The 20,493-nt window shown below is 44.9% G+C and overlaps 1 protein-coding gene across 2 annotated transcripts in view; it reads left to right on the top strand.

Moving 5' to 3' along the window:
• Positions 1 to 20,493, top strand: part of LOC147717815 (uncharacterized) — a 304,391-nt gene that overhangs the window by 251,152 nt on the left and 32,746 nt on the right. The window contains exon 17 of one of the 2 annotated variants that reach the window (XM_086924601.1): positions 19,458 to 19,585. In XM_086924601.1, the coding sequence (XP_086780727.1) occupies positions 19,458 to 19,585 (128 nt within the window). Of the gene's footprint in view, positions 1 to 19,457; positions 19,590 to 20,493 lie in introns of both variants that reach the window. The other variant, XM_086924600.1, reaches the window with a different exon arrangement.

Genomic DNA, 20,493 nt, shown 5'->3' with positions numbered 1-20,493 from the left:
CAGTGTATCACCTTGAGTGGTGTCCTCTAAGTTTGGGCATAGCCAACCGGTCCACGCTCGATTTTTGCCCATTCCCAAGGACTACAATGTTTTTTTGATGTCCACTATTCTTTAGGTTCATAGAACTTAGATTCATGACCCCCTGCGAGTGTGGATTTTTTCACTGCAACCCCCGCCTACTGGCCATTCTTGGTTCTTAGATTCATGCTTTTATCATATAGGTCTTTGTAGTTGGCTTGATGGGAAGCTATTTTGGGTTTGGCTTTGTCAAAAGAATGTGCTATTACCTCTCCACCCCCGATCCAGTTAGGGAAGATCTTTGTACTGGGTTTTCTTCTCATGAGCGATGAGAATGGGGACATGCCAGTGACCAGGTTGGGGGTGGTATAAGCCCAGAGCATATCTTAAATAGAGCGTTCGACAGGTAGGTTTTTGCTGCAAGCTAGCTGTATGTTCTCTTTTACCATCCTGTTTACTCTCATGACCAAGCCGTTAGCTTAAGACAGTACAGAGCTGTTTTTAGGTGGGTTATGGCGAAGCTGGTCAGGAAGTTGGGCATGGCTGATGAGGTGAATTGGACACCATTATCCGTGACCAGGGTGGCCGGTATGCCTTCGGTGACGAAGGTATCTCATAGGAAGTTGATCAAGGATACAAAACGCACCCAAATGGCACCTCTTTCCCCAGTTTCCATTCCGGACAAACCATGGGAGAAATTAGCTCTGTACATCATCGGCCCGACTAATAAGAGGAGTGTCACTAAAAAATTTGCGTTTGTCCTGTCGTATTTTCACTCCCACTGGGTAGTCATTAAAATGGTACACCAAACTACTAGTTTGGTGTACCATTTTAATGACTACCCAGTGGGAGTGAAAATACGACAGGGCAAACGCAAATTTTTTGGTGACACTCCTCTTATTAGTCGAGCCGATGATGTACAGAGCTAATTTCCCCAACTGGGGAAAGAGGTGCCATATGGGTGCGTTTTGTTTTGTTGCTATTGGTGCATATGGTACAGTTCTTGACTTTGGTCTCGACCATAGAGTCCATTTTGGGGAACCAATAGTGCTCTCTGACTCTATTTTTGGTACGGCTTCTCCCTAGGTGGTCTTCATGAACCAATTCTACTTTTGTCCTTCAGACCTTCTTGAGGGATGATCTTGTTGTTTCTCCATATGTAATCATTGTTCAAGTTAATCTCATGTCTTATTTCCCAGTATTTGTCTAGGTCTTGACTGACCCTTTTACGTGAAGCAGGTCATCCATGAAGGGTATACTCTTTAAGACAGGACAGTGTGGCATCTTGGGTCATGCTCTCAATCCATTCATCTTGCTTTATTGTGGAGGAGTGGACCTGTAAGATAAGAAATTCGGATTTTCAACGTTTTTGGATATTTCTAATGGTGCCCTCGAAAGGAAGTCAGCTGGAGTATTGAGGTCGCCTGTGACATATTCAAGTTTGAAAACAAAGTTTTCTAGGCATAGTACCCATCTAGCTACTCTGGGTGTACTATTAGTTGAGCCTTTGGAACTGGACATGTAGATGAGGGGCTTGTGATCGGTGCGAACCGTGAACATTATCCCCCAAGGGTAGAACTTGAAATGTTTAATCGCCCAGAAGGTGACCAGGGCTTCTTTCTATATGACAGAAAAGTTCCTTTCAGAGCTGTTGAGAGTGCAGGAAGCGAAAGCAGCAAGGCGTTCCCTCCCCCCATGACTTGAGAGAGGGTTGCTCCAAGGCCGTTATTGCTGACGTCGGTTGTCAAAATGGTCTACCTGGAAGGGTCAAAATTACATAATTGGGGGGCATTTAAAATGCTTCTTTTGATGTTGTCAAAGGCTGCTTGGTGCACCCCTAGCCATTTGAAAGGAGTAGGGTTTTTGTGAGTTCCCTAAGGTCTTTTGAAATATCAGAAAAGTTCTTGACATATTTGGCCATGTATTCTGCAAGACCCAGGAAGGATAGGAGTTCTTGTTTAGTAGTGGGTGCATCAGCTTTTTCAACAACATCAAGGAGGCTTAACTTGGGTTTAAGTCCGTCCCTTGATATGGTGTGCCCTAGGTAGCCACCGGTTCCCACCCCAATTTGGCATTTTTCTTCTTTATGGTTAAGGCCCGCCACTTTGAATCTCTTGATGACCGTCCTGAGAGAGGAATCATGCTCCTTAGGTGTTGCTCCATAGATCAAGACATCGTCTTGGAAGCACAAGGTTTTGTGGACACCTTCACGTATGTGCTGCATTATCTTTTGAAATACCGCTGCTGCTGAAGCGAGTCCAAACGGCATTCGGAGGAACATGTATGACCCCAGAGGAGTGGTAAAAGCAGTTAACTCTCTGGAGTCAGGGTGTAACTCTACTTGATCGTAGGCACTGGAAAGATCTAGTACACTGAAGCAAGTGGCTTCCTCCATGGTGCTTAAAACCTTGTGGATGCGTGGAAGTGGGTGTCTTTCAATGATTATGTTATCATTGAGGTCTCCGAGGTCGATGCACAATCTATTGTCATTCCCGTGGTTCTTCTTAGCGATAACCACAGGTGCGACCCATGCAGTACAATCCATAGGTTGTATTACACTTATGGTATGTAGTCTGGCCAGTTCCGTTTTAAGGGGTTCCCACATAAGGTGAGGTATTTGCCTAGTTTTGTGTGCAATGGGTTTGGATTGGGTTTCAATTTTATTTTGTGTTGGAAACTTTTAAGGAGTCCAAGTTTGGAAGTGAAAACATCAGGGAATTATTTGATGAAGGTTTCACCCTGGGTGGACAAATCAATGGTAAGAACTTGCTCTGGGTTGTTAGGATCCAGTTTTATGCCTAACTCTTTTTGGTGTTGCCAACCAAGGAGGTTGGACCCCTCCTCAACTATGTAGACTTTCCCTAGGGTGATACGGTCTTTGAATGAAATGTGAGTTTTGACCAAACCCTTCAAAGGGATAGATTCTCTAGTATAGCTGCTGGGAGAAATGTTGGGTTTAGTTAATTTGCTTTCTTTACAGAAGTTCATTTTATTAAAGTCTGTAACTTTCAAAAAGGTGAATGGAGAAAATGAATCTGCAAACATGTTGATTTTCTTGCCCCCCTACCCAACTTCACATTGTAGGTAGTTTATTTGATTTACGGTGCTGGTGTCTCGGACTTGGAATATAATTTTCTTTACTGGCTGAATATTTGGCTCAGTTTACTGTGACAAACTCTGGCTAGGGGGTCTTTCTTATTGCACTTCATGCAAATAGCTGATATGGCTTGGCAATTTGGGTTGTTGGCAAGGTGGTTGCTACTATCTCACCAGTAATATTTAAGTCTGTTGGGGTTGTCGTCACAAGTAGAACTATGGGTTTTAGCACTATTGATTTTATAAATAGTGTTTCCGTTGATAGTATCAACATTTTCGGATTCAACAATTTCAGCCACTTGGCTCTGGACTTAATGGGACTGTTCAGGTAGAACTGGATTAGGTATAATCTCTTTCATACATAGTGCGGTATGTTCAATAGATTTAGCCAACTCATTCACTGCTTGTAAATCAGGTTGTTTTGCAGCAATTTTTCGTGGATTTTACAATTATTGGTGCACCTCACCATTTGGTCCCTAATGAGAGATCTCCGAATTGGCATAGTTCATTTAGACCTCTCAGCACAGCTACATAGCTGGAAATTCTTTCATGCTTCCCTTGAACTCCACAGAAGAACTTGTGGCGTTCCAGCACAATGTTGACTTTGTCTCCGAATTGTATTTTTAATTTTATTAAAGACGTTTTGTAAGCGTCTCCATCTTCTTCTAGGTCTGGATCAGGTAGAGTAACAACGACTTTCCTCCCCTGGGTACACAGATTGTGAAGGGGAGTGTGTTATTTTCTTAAAGCACTGAATTCCACCTCCCCCCTACTCCCAATGGCGATCAGGTACAATTTGAAGATCTTGACCCATTCCTTCCAAGGTAGGTTGGGTTCCACACATTTAGAAAAGGCGGGGTTGGGTCATGCTTGCAGCAGCCATGTTGGGAAGCAAATACTGAGATTTCTTTTTTTAAGGTTTTATATAGCGCTGGCCAGACCAGGGGGTATCAGACCATAGTTGCAGGTTAAATTGTTACAAAAGTTATACAGTTATTAGAGCATAGCTACATCATTACATGTTCGGTCGAGACAAACAATGAGGGCATATGCGTAAGGGAAAAAGTAGGCAAGGGGAGCCATTCAGGGGGGAGGGGGTACGGGCAGGTGAAGTAGACAACGAATTAAGGAGGGAAAGAGGGGGGGAGGGTGAGAGACAACATGAAAGAAGAGGGGGGAGGCTGACGGGGGCACAAACTGGTCGACTAATAAAAGCTGCGTCCAAAGTCCAGTAAACTGTGATCCCAGGGGAAGTGCTATCATTCCCCCAACTCAGATGCAAGAGGCTCCCTTTAGACAGTGGACTCTCTCAGAGGGGTCTCTGAGATTCCAAGGTCTACCTACTGGATCCTTCCCCAAAATGGAGAGAGGGAGTGCTTTGGCAAGGGTCGCCATACCATGCCTCAACTGTGAGTGGCTCCCTTAGCGCTGTGGACTCTCTCAGAGGAATAACTGAGACTCCAGAATAAACGTAGTTGGGTCTTTCCCCAACAAGGGGAGAAGGAGTGGTTAGTTAAAGGGCACAAGGGACAGGAGGCGTAGCAGGCAAGGGGAGAGATAAAAGAAGGGAGGGGAAAGGAGCAGCGGAAGTAAACAAATAATGAAAGAACAAGAATAAAACCCCAGGGAGAAGAAAAATTCACCTAAAGGAGGGTTCTGCTAGAGAGACTATAGGAGGCAGTGCTTGATGCAATGTAAATAAAATGTGCGCACTATGGAGAATGTGCATGTCACCGCCAATGATTGTAGGAGAGAAGGCAGAGAAGCACTGGAGATGACACACAAAGGATGGCGTGTGTGTCACAGTCGTATACAATAATGGAAAGAAGAAGGCATGTCACTCAAAGAATTCCATACACATAAAATGGTGTGTGCGTCACCGGAGAGGTAGCTAAAAGGAATGAGTAACTGAGGAGAGTTAGCCGTGAATGCACTAGCGGGGAGATAGAGGAAGCATGTACCAACACTGGAAAAAAGTAAAAGGAGAATACCTTGTTAATGCTATGCCTATCAGCGTGGATAAGGCTTGCAGGCAACCATGGAGAAACAATACAGTAATGAAGTGAGCGTGTCACTGAAAGAGCTCTATACACGCAAGATGGTATGTTTTTCACCGGAGAGGTAACTGAAAGGAATGTGCTGCTGAGGTGAGTCACCGGTGAGTGCGCTGGCAGAGAAATCGAGGAAGAATGCACCCAACACTGGAAGAAACACTTTGTGAATTCTGTGCCTATCAGCGTGGATAAGGCTGAGAGGCAACCATGGAAAAATAAAACACCAAGGGCTGTAGCGGCGATAGCTTTGCCGCGCTTGACAGATCTCACGCACAGGGAGGGCTGATTGCTGTCACCACGGCAAATTCCATACACTGCTGAGGAGAAAAGTAATTGCTTAAGACAGAATACTTCCGTCAACAAGTCGGGAAGCTGCACTGCGCCTTTTCTGCCAGCTGGGGGCTGGGTCACCACATGATGATTTTTTTTTATTTTTTTTTAAGTTTAAAATTTATTGAAGATAATAGAAACGGTATAGGAAAGAATATGCAATAAAATACAAACGTTACATTGGAAATCAATTATGACCATAATATGTAGAAAAGAAAAGGAGAGGAGAAGAAGGGAGGCGGAAGAGAAGAGAAAGAGAAGGGACACGAAGAAAAAGGGGGTCCAAAATATTACCCAAATGCAAGTCCAGCAAAGGTAACAAATGTAACAATAAATTGAATATGAACATCCAAGGTATGATAGTCACAATTAGGAGAAAGGAGTTATAAAGGAAATCATATAATAAAACATATGTAAGCATAGGCAAAATTAGAGGTCATGGAGGTTTCCTGACCTCCTCTGAGGTGAGTAAAGAAGTGGAAGCTAAAGCTGAGGAGAACAAATAGGATGATAAAGGAAGCCATAAAAGATCTCTCTTAATACCTAAAGAAATAGGGGAAACATTACTGGTGTCTAATCTGTGGTAAAAACAGACAGCATTCCACTAGGCCTTAAAAGTGAGTTTCTCAGCTTGCTTCCAATTAGAGGTAATTAGGTGTAGGGCTATTGCGATAAGCAAATCTAGTAGTGTGGGAGTGGTGGAAGGGAACGGCCATAAGGGTGAAAGGGAGCCTAGAAAAATGTTAGGGATAGAAAAAGGAATTCAGGTATGAAAGATTTTATTAATTTGGGACCAAATCAAAAGCCAAAAGTGGGAAAGGAAAGGGCAATCAAACAACATATGTTTTAAATCTGCTGAGGGGTGTTTGCATGACCAGCAATAGGAGGAAAGGTCAGAATAGAAGGAGGCTAGTTTAATCGGAGTGAAGAGAAGGCGGTTGTATAAGAAGTATAAAGTTTGAGTAGTGCAGGCTGTTCTGGACGTCTTATGAATCTTTAACCATAATTTATCTCAAAAGGGAGTACTCCAACAATCCGCAAGGTCTTTTTCCCAGGCCAATTCACATTTACTTTTGGGTCTATCCGAAGAGAAGAATAAATTCCGATAAAGTGATGAGGCAGAAATAGAGGGAGATAGTAAAGGAAAAAGTATTGTACATTTGTTAGGAAGGGAGAGAAGTATTGTACTAGTAGGAAGGGAGAGAAGGTATTTCTGGAGGGAGGGGAGGAGTAAATCATATTGAGATCTACAGGAGGAAGGTAGAGAGAAGGACGACTGAAGATCTAGAAAAGAACGAGGAAGATTATTAGATACCAATTGAGAAATCCATAGTAAACCTCTGGATCTCCATACTTTCCAGTAAAAGGTATGCGTAATAAATTGTTGTTCCAAATGGGTTGAAGGCCCACGATGAGGTAGGAGGAAGGAGGATGGAAGAAGAGTCATTAGTATTTTACGAGTATGAGAAATAACTGGAGGACGAAAGGAAGAAATGGTTTTAGTAAAAGCAAGAGATTCATCAAAATGGAAAGGGGTTATGAAATATTTTTCAATTTCCAGCCAAAGAGGAGGATGAGAATCTTGATCCTGATCAGGAGAACAAATCCAACGAGAGGCTTGACGAAGTGAAAAAGCAAGATGATAGGATTTGAAATCAGGAAATTTAAGACCACCAGAAATGTTATCAGCTTTAAGAGCAGCAAGAGAAATACGTGGAGATTTATTTTGCCAAAGAAATTTGTTTAAAATGGAGTCAATCTTTTTAAAATAAAAATTAGGAATATGAACTGGAATCATGGATAAGAGATAAAGGACGAGTGGAGAGAGCATCATTTTGATGGAGTCTAAGCGTCCCCACCAGGAGACAAAAAGTGGATGCCAACGGTCAATAGAAGAAGATAACGAATTGGAAAGAGCATCAAAATTTTCTTTCAGTCTGTCAGGGATAATCTTAGTAGTTTTCCAAGAAAAACCAGTAAAATCTTGTTTTAGGCAAAGAACATTTAAGGGAAGAACCTCAGATTTATCTGAATTCAGACGATAACCAGAGAGTTGGGATAAAGTGTCGACTTGGGATAGAAAAGCCGGAAGAGAAGTAGAGGGGTTGGAGCAGTAAAGCAGGATATCATCAGCCGTGAAGTACAAAGTTTAAAACCGGAAATTCTATCATCTAGTCTGATTTTCGTTAAAAAGGGTTCTAAGGCAACTATAAATAAAAGAGGGGAGAGGGGGCAGCCTTGGCGGACACCTCGAAACAAAGAAAAGGACGACGAAGTTTTCCCATTGACAAATATAGAGGCTTTCGGATCTGAATATAATAATGAGATGAAAGAAATCAATTTGGGAGGAAAACTAATCCATTTAAGAGCTTGAAACATAAAATCCCATCCAATTCTATCGAAAGCTTTCTCAGTATCTAATGCTATAGCAGCAATGGGATAGTCAAGGGAAGAGGCTTTACTGAGAATATATAAAAAGACTCTGGAATTATCTGAAGACAGACGACCTTTAACAAAACCAGATTATTCCGGTCCAATAACATATGGAAGAATGAGGTCAATACGAAGAGCAAGGATCTTAGCAAAAATCTTATAATCCAAATTGACCAAGGAAATTGGGCGGTAGTTTTTACATAAAGAAGGGTCCTTATTTTCTTTGGGGATTAAACAAATCACTGCTTCTTGAAAAGAACCAGAAGAAGAGTTACATTGTATAAAGTATTGATAGAGCGATAGAAAATGAGGAAGTAATAAAGAGGAAAAATCATGATAGAATTCAATAGTAAAGCCATCAGGGCCAGGTGCTTTACCCCTTTTTAATTTGGAAACAGCTGTTTTAATTTCGGATAAAGAGACGTCAGTATCCAAAGAGGAAAAGTCCAAGGCTGAAGAAGTGAGTCAAAAAAGGAGGAGAACGCAGCAGATGAAGGGTGTTGTTCTGGTGTGTATAAGGTCTTATAAAAAGAAACAAATTCATTGAGAATGTCGTCGTCTTTAAAAAATGAGTCACCAGCATTGTTACGAACTAATTCAATTTTTGTCCTTTATTTACGAATTTTTAAATAGTTCACAAGGAATTTGCCCATCTTGTTTTGTCCTCCATAGTACCGGGCACTACTTTTCAAAAGGTAAGAGGAAGCAGCTTCTGTGGAAGATTTATTAAAGGATATTTTAGCTGCAATAAGCTTTTTAAAGGAAGTGTCGGAATTCGTACGGTAATAAGAGTATTATAGATGTTTAACTTTAGCTAATAGTTGAGTATGTTGTTTCTCAAAGAATTTTCTTTTCCGCGAAATGAAGTTGATAATAAAACCTCTAGCCGCCGCCTTGAAAGAATCCCAGATCATTACTGGAGAAGAGTCTGGGAAAGAGTTAAGAGAGAAGAATTCAGTCACAAAAGAAGTGAATTGGTCTGTGAAATTAGGATCTGAAAGTAGTGTATTATTAAAACGCCATCTGCAAGAATGAGGAGAGAAGGGGAGCAAATCAAAGTCCACAAAGACAGGAGCATGGTCGGAAATCAGAATAGAACCAATTTCAGAGTGTGAGACAAGTTGGGATAGAGGTTTACTGAAGAAGAGGACTGCGAATTATGAGGAGGAGAATAAAAAGTATATTCCTGTAGATCAGGATTGCAAAGCCTCCAGATATCAGACAAGGCTTTGCGACAAATGGCAGAGGTGAATTGTGAGTGCATTCTAGTGTTGGAGAATTTAACTGAGGAGCATCTATCTAAAATGGGATCAAAAACTTGGTTGCAATCACCTCCAAAGATGATGTAATCAACGTTGAATGTAACAAGCTTATCAGAGATTGAAGTCCAAAACAAATTGTCAATAGAAACAGGAGCATATATATTAAACAATACTAAAGGTATTTGATCAATAAGTAATTTGACAATTACCCAACGACCCTCTAGATTGTTTTCTTGATGTAGCACAGTAATGTTATGTTTTTTGTGGCAAAGGATAGACAGACCATTTTTCCTCCCAAGGGCAGGAGACGAGAAGACATGACCCACCCAACCTCTCTTCAATTTATTCGCTTCAATCTCTGATAAATGAGCTTCCTGGATAAAAACAATATCAGCATTTAATTTAGCTAAATGACTTAACACACGTTGCTGTTTTATAGGGTTATTAACTCCTTCAACATTCCAAGTTAAAACTCTAAATGTAAAAGAATAAGTTAGAATATGTACATATGATACTAATAGAAACAAGATCTAAAGTATCCATTCGAGTAAGAACAAAAGCAGATTTGAGAACAAGTGTCAAAATACTGAAACTGTTATCAGAAGCAAAAATATGTTCAACTTGACTAAAAACATGTGAAGATGAACTATGAAATATATTGTAAGAAATGTATAAGAGAACAATAAAACAATGCAAACCAGTAGTACTAATATCAAGTAGAAAAAACATAGTAAGGAAATAAAGAAGAGGTATAATTCAGTAAAAGAAGAGAAAAGAAGGTATGTATAGGGTGAAAGAAAAGAGATAAGGGTAATAAAAGACCGGAAAGGGGGAGCATGAGAAAGGAGGAGAAAAGAAAAAAAGTTAAGATGGAAAAGGGGAGAAGGAGAAGAAACAGAGAACAAAAATGTATAGAAATCATGATATGCAACTTGGAAGAAAACAAGAAGGAGACATACCACAGAAAGACAAGGAGGTAGGGGGTGGTGGAGCCATAAGGGGAGAAGACAAGGTCAAACCGGAGGGATCACAGAGAAGCACGCAGGGCGAAACAATCTCCAGGTGAAGACGAGAGGTAAAAAGTGAGAGGAACCATAAACCGCATCTAGAGGGGAGCAAAGAAAATATCGTTAAATTATCACAAAAGGATAAGGACGAAATACAATGTAAAAGACTGAGTTACAATACATAATAAAATACAGAGGAAAAAGTACAAAATGGACACAGAAGGGGATAAAAATGGAAAGAGAACGGCTTGATGAGACATTCAACAAACAGGGTACAGCATTCATATCAATGGACCTGCACAGTAATTACTGATGAAGAATGTCCATAGAATCGGTGGTGCAGGAGTCAAGAAACTTTTGAAGTTGGTCCGGGTCTTCGTAATTCGTCGTCTTATTGTTGTGAGTCACTTTGAACAGACACGGATGAAATAAACCATAACGAGCATTCAAGGAACGAAGAGCTGGTCTCATCTCCAGGAATTTCTTGCGATGGTCCGCCGTAGTTTTAACATAGTCTTGTGTAAAGAAGAGATTGGAGCCATTCTAGGAGATCTTACCTTTCCTTTTAGCAGACGGAAGAACCTTAAGTAAGTCTATGTATTACAAAAAATACAAAACGACACCTCTGGGTTTTACGGTAGACGATGAAGAAGTAGAGATGCGAGAGGGAGGACCTAAACGATGTGCTCGTTGGATGTTCAGTGGTGGAGAGTCTGGAAGGCCCAAAAGCTGAGGTAAAAAGGATCGAAAAAAGGTCATAGGATTGGATCCTTCAAGGTTTTCAGCGAGACCGTAAATTCGAAGATTATTGCGTCTATTTTGATTTTCCAAATTTTCCACCTGTTGTTTAAGAGTCTGAATTTACTTCTGCATGTCAGGAACCACTGCTGTAAAAGATTGGCCTGAGGAGAGAGATTTCTCTAAGTGATCCACTTTTTGTTCTGTATGGGACCAGTTATCTTCCAGGTTTTGAAGGCGAGTATTGGTGTCAGCCATATATGGTTTAAGAGAGCGGATTTCTTCCATAAAAGGTTTCAGTGAGCGTATCTCTTCCAATATAAGTTCCATGGAAATGGATGAAGATGTGTTGGTGGGTGATGGCGGGTTCACCTTCACTCTCTTCCCAGTAGAAGATGTCGTAGAAGACCCTTTAGTAATGAGTTTTGCATTTAAGCGAGCAGAAGGTACAACATCTTCAGAAGTGTCCTGCAAAACACTAAAGGGGTTAACATCAGCCAGGGATTGTGGCGTTGGTTGAGGCTGAGTGAGGTTTTGGCGCGCCATTGTCAATGAGGAAGTAAATCCACTAGGTACACAATTTGTACTTAATTGAGAGCAAAATGGTGCGAGTAATGAAGCATTAAATCGCAATCACCCCAATACAAGAAAAAGAATGGCACCTAACCTCAATATCCAGAGAAGAGGCGGGAGTTAAAAAAATATGCAGATAGAAAATGCTGGAAAAATCATGAGAGGAGAAGTCACATGAGGGGATGAGTCGTAGAGTCATGAAGAGAGCAGCAGCTCAAAATGGCGGCCATAGTGACTATGTGTGCTGAGTAAAACAAAAAGAAGAGCCCAAATCCAATAATACACATGACTGGTGCAGAGAATAAAAGTACAGTTCAGACCTTGAGGAGTTTTGAGGAAATGAGTACACCTCCTGGTAAAAAGGCGCTCAAAATCCAGAGTAATGAGGAAGAGCAGGAGTTTGTGAGGTGTGGAGCATCGCAAAATGGCAGCCGCACCAAGACGCAAAACTCTGAGAAAGCAAAATGCTCGAAAATCGCGTTTCCGCTCACCCCATAAGTTGGCAATTAGCTCCAAAGATGCAGCAGATAATCCGCCGTAAATAGAAGTGGTGCGGCAAGTCCTGTAATCGTTGGTAGCACCAGGGAAAGTTCCGGTCGGCTACGGCGTCACGGAGCCCCTCGGGGGAGCCTCCATCCCCGCTGGTGCCTAAGCCACGCCCCCAAAATGCCCCTTAAGCCTTAGTTCTTAGTTGCGCCCTTTACTCTGGTAGTTTCCTGACCTCAAAGCATCATTGCATGCTTTGAAGAAACATCAACATTTTGTAAAAGTGAAATCCCTTGCTGACATCTTTAAATTAACTGCTCCTATTTTGCTTGTTCACAGTGTGACGAAGAGCAGAAAGGGAATGCTAAGTAAGATAACATGGCCATAGCACATTTCCTTAATTATTCTTCAAATGACAGCCTACAGCAGTATATCTTCATGCAGCTGGTGAAAAGAATGCAGCCATTAAGATGAAGACGTGCACTGTGAAAACCGGTTCCCCCATTGCAGGGGCTTAATGAAGAGCAGAAAGTGACCCTAAGTTTTAAAAGACGGCCATAACTCACTTCAGTAATCAAGATGACATCCTTCGGCACCACACCTTCCACGTAGCCAGTGAATGAAAGCAGACACGATGGCAAAGACGTGCTGCAATGTGAAAACCGGTTACCTCACTCAGGGCGCGAAAAGCGCTATGGTGATTTGCCGGAACAGCAGCTGAAGGCTCAGTGAATAATAAACATGCCATTCATGTCGGAACAGAGTTGAAAGTCCTATCACCTCGTAGCGCTGAGATTCCGGTGTTTAGTCCTTCATTTTAAGGGCGATTTATGGTCCAGGTGGCGCAAGAAATCCCTCAAGACTGCCTCGCCTCCTCAGGCGTGTCACAGGAGAGCAACCATCATCCTCGGGCGCTCCTCCGAAGACAGAAACTGGCACAGCGGTGCCGCCCTGGCAAGTTCTACAAAGTCAATAAATGAAGCGGTGTCGCCCACCATAAATCACAGTTTCCAGTCACACAGGCAGCATTCGAAACGATCATGCACCCAGCAGATTGCGAAACTAAACATTCCCAAGGATTAAGGGAATTGACACCGCAACCTCTGGAGAAGGGAAGAGAGTCACACAGAGGTAACCACAGGAGCGGTGAAGCAAAATTGTCAGTGGAAAGGCAAAGAGCTGTGCCAGTCAGCGCGGAAGGCAGCTGGCAGGCGCCACAATCAACAATCCTACGCCGCAGGAACCGATGCCAAACGAAACTACAAAAGTGAGGAAAACTGATCAAAGAGGAGTGCTAAAATGTCACTGAAGTGAGGATAAAGCTGTGCCTGTCAGCGCAGAAGTCAGCTGGTAGGCGACACAAACAGTATCCCACGCTGAAGGAACGATAACAGTTCCAGGGCAGTAATTAGTGATGAAAGTAGAGGGCTTGTGGCAAATCTCACCGCAATAAGGTTGACGTGAGGAACACAAATTGTTGGGCTACCGCTGCGAGGAGAAAACGCTGGGAAACAGTACCTCAACCTTGTGGGCCACAAGGTATATTCTATACTTGACGTTGACCAGTCATCGCCAGTGTTACAAAGACGCCTGGAACAGGTAGGTGAAGTTCAAGTGACTCTTTATTACGGCCTCCACTCTGGAACCTCAAACACATCGCACTACAAGCTCAGCGACTACCAACTCTGCCAGTCAGGATGCCTTGTCAACATTCTAAGGCAGCCTCTGTCTCAACTGTAAGAACATTCCAAGAGGTGGAAAAGGGAGGGGGGTAAGAGAGAAGGCGGGAGAGACCACAGGAATGAGGTAGCGTGTTTTATGGGAGATAAAGTAACTTAAGGGAATTATAACACACAACATACATGCATTCACAAGGGGAATGTGCTGCTAGCCCAGAACATTGTGGCCTCTTCATAAATATGTGTACAAGTACAGTGATTCAGGGTACAGCTCCTTAAAGCTCATTCGTCTTATTGAGTTTGCCAGGCGGACTACACCTATTACCTGCAGCTTCCCAATCAGGTTACCCAAGTTACAAGGGGCAAGAGAATATTATCACAGACTGGTCAGCGAACAGCACATGAGTCCCTTATAGGCTATTTACTCCCCCACCTCATTTATCCAATCCCAAAAGATTTTGCATTACATAGACATTTTTCACATGGCTATAAATGTCACTCAAATGATAGAGGATTAATACTTTTAGCCATGACCAAGTGTCAGAATCTCGGCCATTAGCTTTCATATTGGATGCAGGGGCACTCCAAATAGCCACAGGGAATATTCTCAGGGACCAGCCTTCTAAGCACAGAGACAGAGGTAAAGGGCGGTGATTAGGTCCCCTTGATGTATCATGGATGGGCACAAGCAACACCTCTGATATCAGAAGCATCTTGCAGGACATAATCAGAGTAGAAGACTATGTTCTGCTAACAGGTGTAGTGGGTGCAGAATATCATGCTCCTGCAATCCACTCCCATTGTAATGCAAGCACCTTTGTGACTAATCATGGTGTACGAGCAGGAGAAGCCTGGTGGTGTGCTTCCACTGTCTTGCGAGGAGGGAAGGTCATACCAAGCTGTTTGCACAAGATAGTTACTGTAAAGAACTTGAGCGCAAACCAAAGCGGGCTTGTTCATGTTGGTCAACTCTACAATTCTGGTTGGCAACAATTTATCTAGAATAAAAGCACAAATGTTCACTCTTCAAGAGAAACTGGTTCCATAACACTACCTCTAAAGAGGATGTGCGATGGAGAGGGAATGATAATAAAGAAAGCGAGAATTGCAGTCCCTCTGGATGCTGTTTGCATTAGCCTGGTTGCTACGAAGGGAAATACCAAGATGCAGTAACAAAGGGTGCAGGTTTAACAACTACTCACTATAGCAGCTACTACAAAGGATATAGCCAGAGAAAACCTTTGTTTAATGTCAATTGTTGTATGGATTACGAATGCAAAATATGAGATTTTTCCCGATCTCATCAGGAGCTGTTTCTAGAGACACGCCTGAACTCAGAAGCATCCTTGGGACAGGCTGCATTTCACCACTGCGCCTCGGCCTGGTCACCCCAGCGCTCCTAGTACCTCCTGCTCCTGCCACCTGCCTCCTGCTGCTGTGCCTGCCTGCCTGCTCGCCAACGCCGTCAGCGAGCCCCCCAGCCGCCGCAGGGCCGCCCGCCAAGCCCGCACTCGCTTTCCCGCCGCTGCCTGCCTGCGGCCCCGCCCCGCCAACCGATTGGATCCCACGCTCCCGCCTCCCAGCTGACCCACCCTCCTGGCTTCCTTCTTATGATGCCCCCTCAGCGACCGCGCAGCGGATGCGCGCCCCAGTGCCAGGACCTCTGGCCCCCGCAGACTCCAGCCCACCCGCCGGACCTACGACGCCACCGAACTCTACGCACCCAACGCCGGCCGAACCCCGGGTTGCTACTGAGCCACCCCGAGACGCACCCACGGACCCTTCTGCTGCCACTCCTGCAAGTTCGCCTGCATCCGGACCTGCACTACTCCAGCACTGACCAAGACCACGACGCGCAACAGCAGCAACCACCTCAAGTGCATCCTGCTCAACACCCGCTCGGTCCACAGACACGCCGTCAAGCTCTGGAACCTGCTCGACATCACAGCCCCAGACGTCGCCTTCCTCACGGAAACCTGGATGAACGCCTCCTCAGCGCCCGACATCGCCATCGCCATCCCAGACGGCTACAAGATCATCCGGAGGGACCGCGTCAACCAGACTGGAGGAGGCATCGCCATCGTCCACAAGAACACCATCCGCATCACGACCAACACCGACGACACCCTCGCACCCGCCGAGCACCTCCACTTACAGATCCACACCGACCCAAAGACGACCCTCAGAGGCACCCTCATCTACAGACCCCACAACTCAGCGAAGACATCGCCGACTTCCTCAGCCCGCACGCCCTCCTCTACGCTGACTACATCCTCCTCGGGGACCTCAACTTCCACCTGGAGATCAACAACGACCGCAACACCACCACCCTGCTGGACAACCTCGCAAACCTTGGACTCAAGCAGCTGGTGACCACCCCCCCCACTACGCCAGACACACACTCGACCCCGTCTTCTCATCCAGCAAGGACATCACCTTCAGCCACGCCACCGGACTCCACTGGACGGACCACAGCTGCGTCCACTTCAGCTTCAGAAGGACCACGATCCACCACCACCAGCAACAGGTTGCACGCAGAAGCTGGAACAAGATCACAGCCGACCAGCTCGCAACTTCCCTGAGCAAGAACCCACCCACCAGCGCAACGAACCCCAGCGAAGCGGCCAACAACCTCACGAAGTGGATCAGCGACTGCCAATACGACCTCGCCCCTCTGAGGACCCCGCTTAGCAGACCCGGCAGAAAGAAAGCCCCATGGTTCACCGACGAACTCAAGAGCTCCAAGAAGAACTGCAGAGCCCTCGAGAAAGCCTGGCGCAAAGACCCAACACCGGACAACATGACTGCCCTCAAGCTCGCCACCCGAAAACACCCGAAAACACCACCAACTGATCCACGCCACCAAGAAAACTGCATTCAAGGAACGCTTGGACAACAACGCACACAACAGCAAGGAACTCTTCAACATCGTTAAAGAGCTCTCCAACCCCAACGCCGGAAACAACAACATCACCCCTTCACAAGACCTCTGCAACTCCCTCGCCTCCTACTTCCACAACAAGATCGCAGACATACACAACAGCTTCAGCACTCAACCGACGCACGCCACGACCGAACCAGTGCCCCCCACCACCACCCTCCGCACCTGGACCCCGATCAGCACCGAAGACACCGTCCGCACGATGAACTCCATCCACTCCGGATCTCCGTCCGACCCCTGCCCTCACCACGTCTTCAACAAGGCCGACACTGTCATCGCACCCTACCTGCGGGACATCATCAACACCTCCTTCAACACCGCTACCTTCCCGGAGTGCTGGAAGCACGCCAAACTCAGCGCTCTACTTAAGAAACCATCAGCCGACCCCACTGCCTCAAGAACTACCGCCCCATCTCGCTGCTCCCGTTTCCTGCAAAAGTCACCGAGAAGACCGTCAACAAGCAGCTGGCCGCCTTCCTCGAGACGAACGGATCCCTCGACCTGTCGCAGTCTGGCTTCCGGGCCAACCACAGCACCGAGACCGCCCTGATCGCAGCCACCGATGACATCCGAACCCTGCTCGACAACGGAGAAACAGCGGCCCTCATCCTCCTAGACCTCTCCGTGGCCTTCGACACTGTCTGCCACCGTACCCTAGTACAGCGCCTCAGCAACGTCGGAATCCAGGAGAAGGCACTGGAGTGGATCATCTCCTTCCTCGCCGGAAGGACACAGAGAGTCCGCCTCCCCCCGTTCAGATCAGAAGCCACCGAAGTCATCTGCGGTGTTCCTCAAGGCTCCTCGCTCAGCCCTACCCTCTTCAACGTCTACATGAGCCCCCTCGCAGCCATCGCACGCCAGCACAACCTCAACATCATCTCCTACGCCGACGACACCCAGCTGATCCTCTCCCTCACCAACAACCCCGCCACCGCCAGAGCCAACCTACACGAAGGGATGAAAGAGGTATCCGAATGGATGAAGAACAGCCGCCTGAAACTGAACTCGGACAAGACGGAAGTCCTCATTCTGGGATCTTCACCCTCCGCCTGGGATGACTCCTGGTGGCCCCCCGCCCTAGGCAGCGCACCCAAACCGACAGACCACGCACGCAACCTGGGCATCATCCTGTACACAATTTGGTAATCGCAAACACTTACTTTTGTACATGTGGCCCTTAGTTCCTTGAGAAGCATTTTAGCTATTTAGTTGAATCGCGGAGAGAAAGATATGGAATCAGCAGTAATGAATTGTTTGCATGAATTTATTTGGAATTCAAGATCCTAGCTACCAGTAAAGCGGGCAGTTGTAAGTTCATGCTTAAAGTTAGCTGTGTGTGTGAAAACTTGCTATGTGCAAAAACACAGTTGGCACAATAAAACAGAACACCCTCTAAATATGGAACAGCAATTATTATCTCAGTGCAAAGTGGATTTGCAGGAGAAGATGACCAACATAAGCAGCAAAACCATTGCCTAGAGTGGTAATCTTTGAGAATGTATGTAAGAAAAAAACCTGGCTCCAGGCTTTAACACAGTGTAATATCTATCCATCTATTAAAAAAAGGCCTATTGGCTTTAACATGTGTTTTTCAGTATGAATAGGATAATCCTACTGCCTTTGCTGTAACTTTTTTAGATTAACGTGTCAGACCTACTGCATCCAACAAGACTTTTCCCAATGAGGTCAATAACCTCCATCATTGGCTTGTAACGATAACCTGCTTGTAACTACGGTATGAACATTCCAAAAAAAGCAAAAGTGCTTTCCAAAAAGGCCATAAATGCAATAGAACATCTCTTTTTCATTCGAAGCACACTTCCTCTGCCCAGTAGAAAACTTGTAGAGTTCATCATGTGGTCATGACTCTCCCTGAGTGATCAGCTCTGGTGACAACTGCACAGCCCCAGGCATTGTAGGCACAATTGGTCCATTTCATGAAGCTGGTTGCAAACTAATGAGTATTGGTGAAAGCTGAGCCTGGATGCCATTCACTTGCCTGACGGTTGTACGGCTTTACAATGCGTGCTTTTACACCGCGTGCCATTACAACGCGGTTTTTTCAACGCTATTCGTTACCACGAATTGCGTTGGAGGGGGTGCAGACTTAGGAATTTTTTTATTTACTATTCCAACACCAGCTTACGTACAGTAGGGAAGGTGTTAGATTGTAAATACAAAAATTCCTTGTCCTGCAGCGCCCTCCAGCGCAAGTCGTGGTAACGACTTGCGTTGAAAAAACCGCGGTGTAACGCCACACGGTGTAACGGCCGCGTCGTAAAGGCTGTTCCCCTTGCCTGAAGCGTGTGAAACACACTGAGCAAGAAGACCCATATGAAGCCAAAAAGACTGTATCTGGGAGGTGCTAAATGTGAAGGCCTCAATGATATGCTGGCCCCCACCCACCCCCAAAAATGTATTCTTTCCTGTAGAAATATGTTCGATACAGATTGTAGAGAAGGCACCACTGGACGTGCCAGCAGCAAGGCAGGCAAGTGTTGTATTCTTGTGCCAGCCCCAGAGTTATCCAGTTCAATAATTGCCATGTTGTGCAGCCATGTGCCATTTCAATGGGCTGGTCCTGTCCTAGTGGTGGTGTTTCTGGATCAGGAAGTCTCTCACTGTGCTGTTTAGTTGAACTCAAACATAACTGCACATCTAAGGCTCTTTCTTTAGCAGAGGAAGGCTCTGAACCATCGTACCAGTTGTCCTCCCTCAAGCCAGACTCTCACTCGCTGGGCACCTCCCTTGATCCCTGCTGCTTCACATGCTCTCGGTCTGTACCAGCTGGATTAGATACAGGATCTATAGCTTATTTCATGTTAATTTCTGTTTGGTAGATTTCTGGCAAATGGCGCATGGTGGCAAAGGCCCACTCACAATCTGGTAAAATGGAAGAGGAAGATGACCCATGGATAGAATATTCCTTCGAAGGACACAATCTGACGATTCATGAAGGTCACGGCAAGTAAGTTACAACCAAAAAGTATTCAATTTACTGACTTAACGTGCCAGAAGTTGATCGCTTCCAACTGTGGGACTCAAGCCACTATTGCATAGGGGTAGATGCTTTCTAGTGCATAGACTGAAGTTGACTTTCTTTGTTATGAATCAATTATGTTGCTTGAGGCTTAGAGGATGTCACTTAATGTAGATGTTGTTGGATCTGGAAATAGGATACCTGAGATCTAGCCCTAGATTCTCTCTAGCGCACTTCTTTGGTTTTGGGTAAATGATTGTGTAAGTGTCTCTTTCTCTAAAAACTAGGAGTGGTTAGAAAAGAGTAACCTAGCTTAAAAATCTTGTATAAAACAAGCATTTGCAACCCAATTGGTCTTTCATTTGCGAGAGTTAAAGCTATGGTGCTGTAAATGACAATGTCTTTTACCGATGTTTTTTTGGTTTGGAGTGTAGTGTACGTATATGGTGCAGAGTGGAAATATGTGGGTTGTATTGTAATAGTTAGTTGTGGAACTGTGTGGTGTGGAGTGTATTGGTGTAGTGGAATTTTGTGGCATGGTGAATCGATAGGGGTGAAAGTTGCACAGAATAGATAGAAAGAAAGATAGAGAGGGATATGTAGTTTGTGCAGGAAGTGGTGATTGAACTTGAGATGGAGGAGCAGAAAGAGTGTATTAGAAAGAGAGTAAGAAGGGAAGAGCAGGCCACAGAAACATGAAGAGGGAGGCCCGGAGTATGACGAAGACACACTCAGAAAAGGAAGAGAGCGCTGGTTTGAGGGACAGATACCTTGAAAGGGCACGGGAAAGAAACTGTGCCTAAAATGTGTGAGTAGGCATTATAGAGAGGAGATACGGAGTTGGAGGGATGAGAGGGGACTGTGAGATTGCGACATGAGAGGAGGTAGTAGCAGTG

Source organism: Lissotriton vulgaris, chromosome 5 (assembly GCF_964263255.1).
Source record: "Lissotriton vulgaris chromosome 5, aLisVul1.2, whole genome shotgun sequence".
NCBI lineage: Eukaryota > Metazoa > Chordata > Amphibia > Caudata > Salamandridae > Lissotriton > Lissotriton vulgaris.
This window is presented reverse-complemented; position numbering and strand designations above follow the sequence as displayed.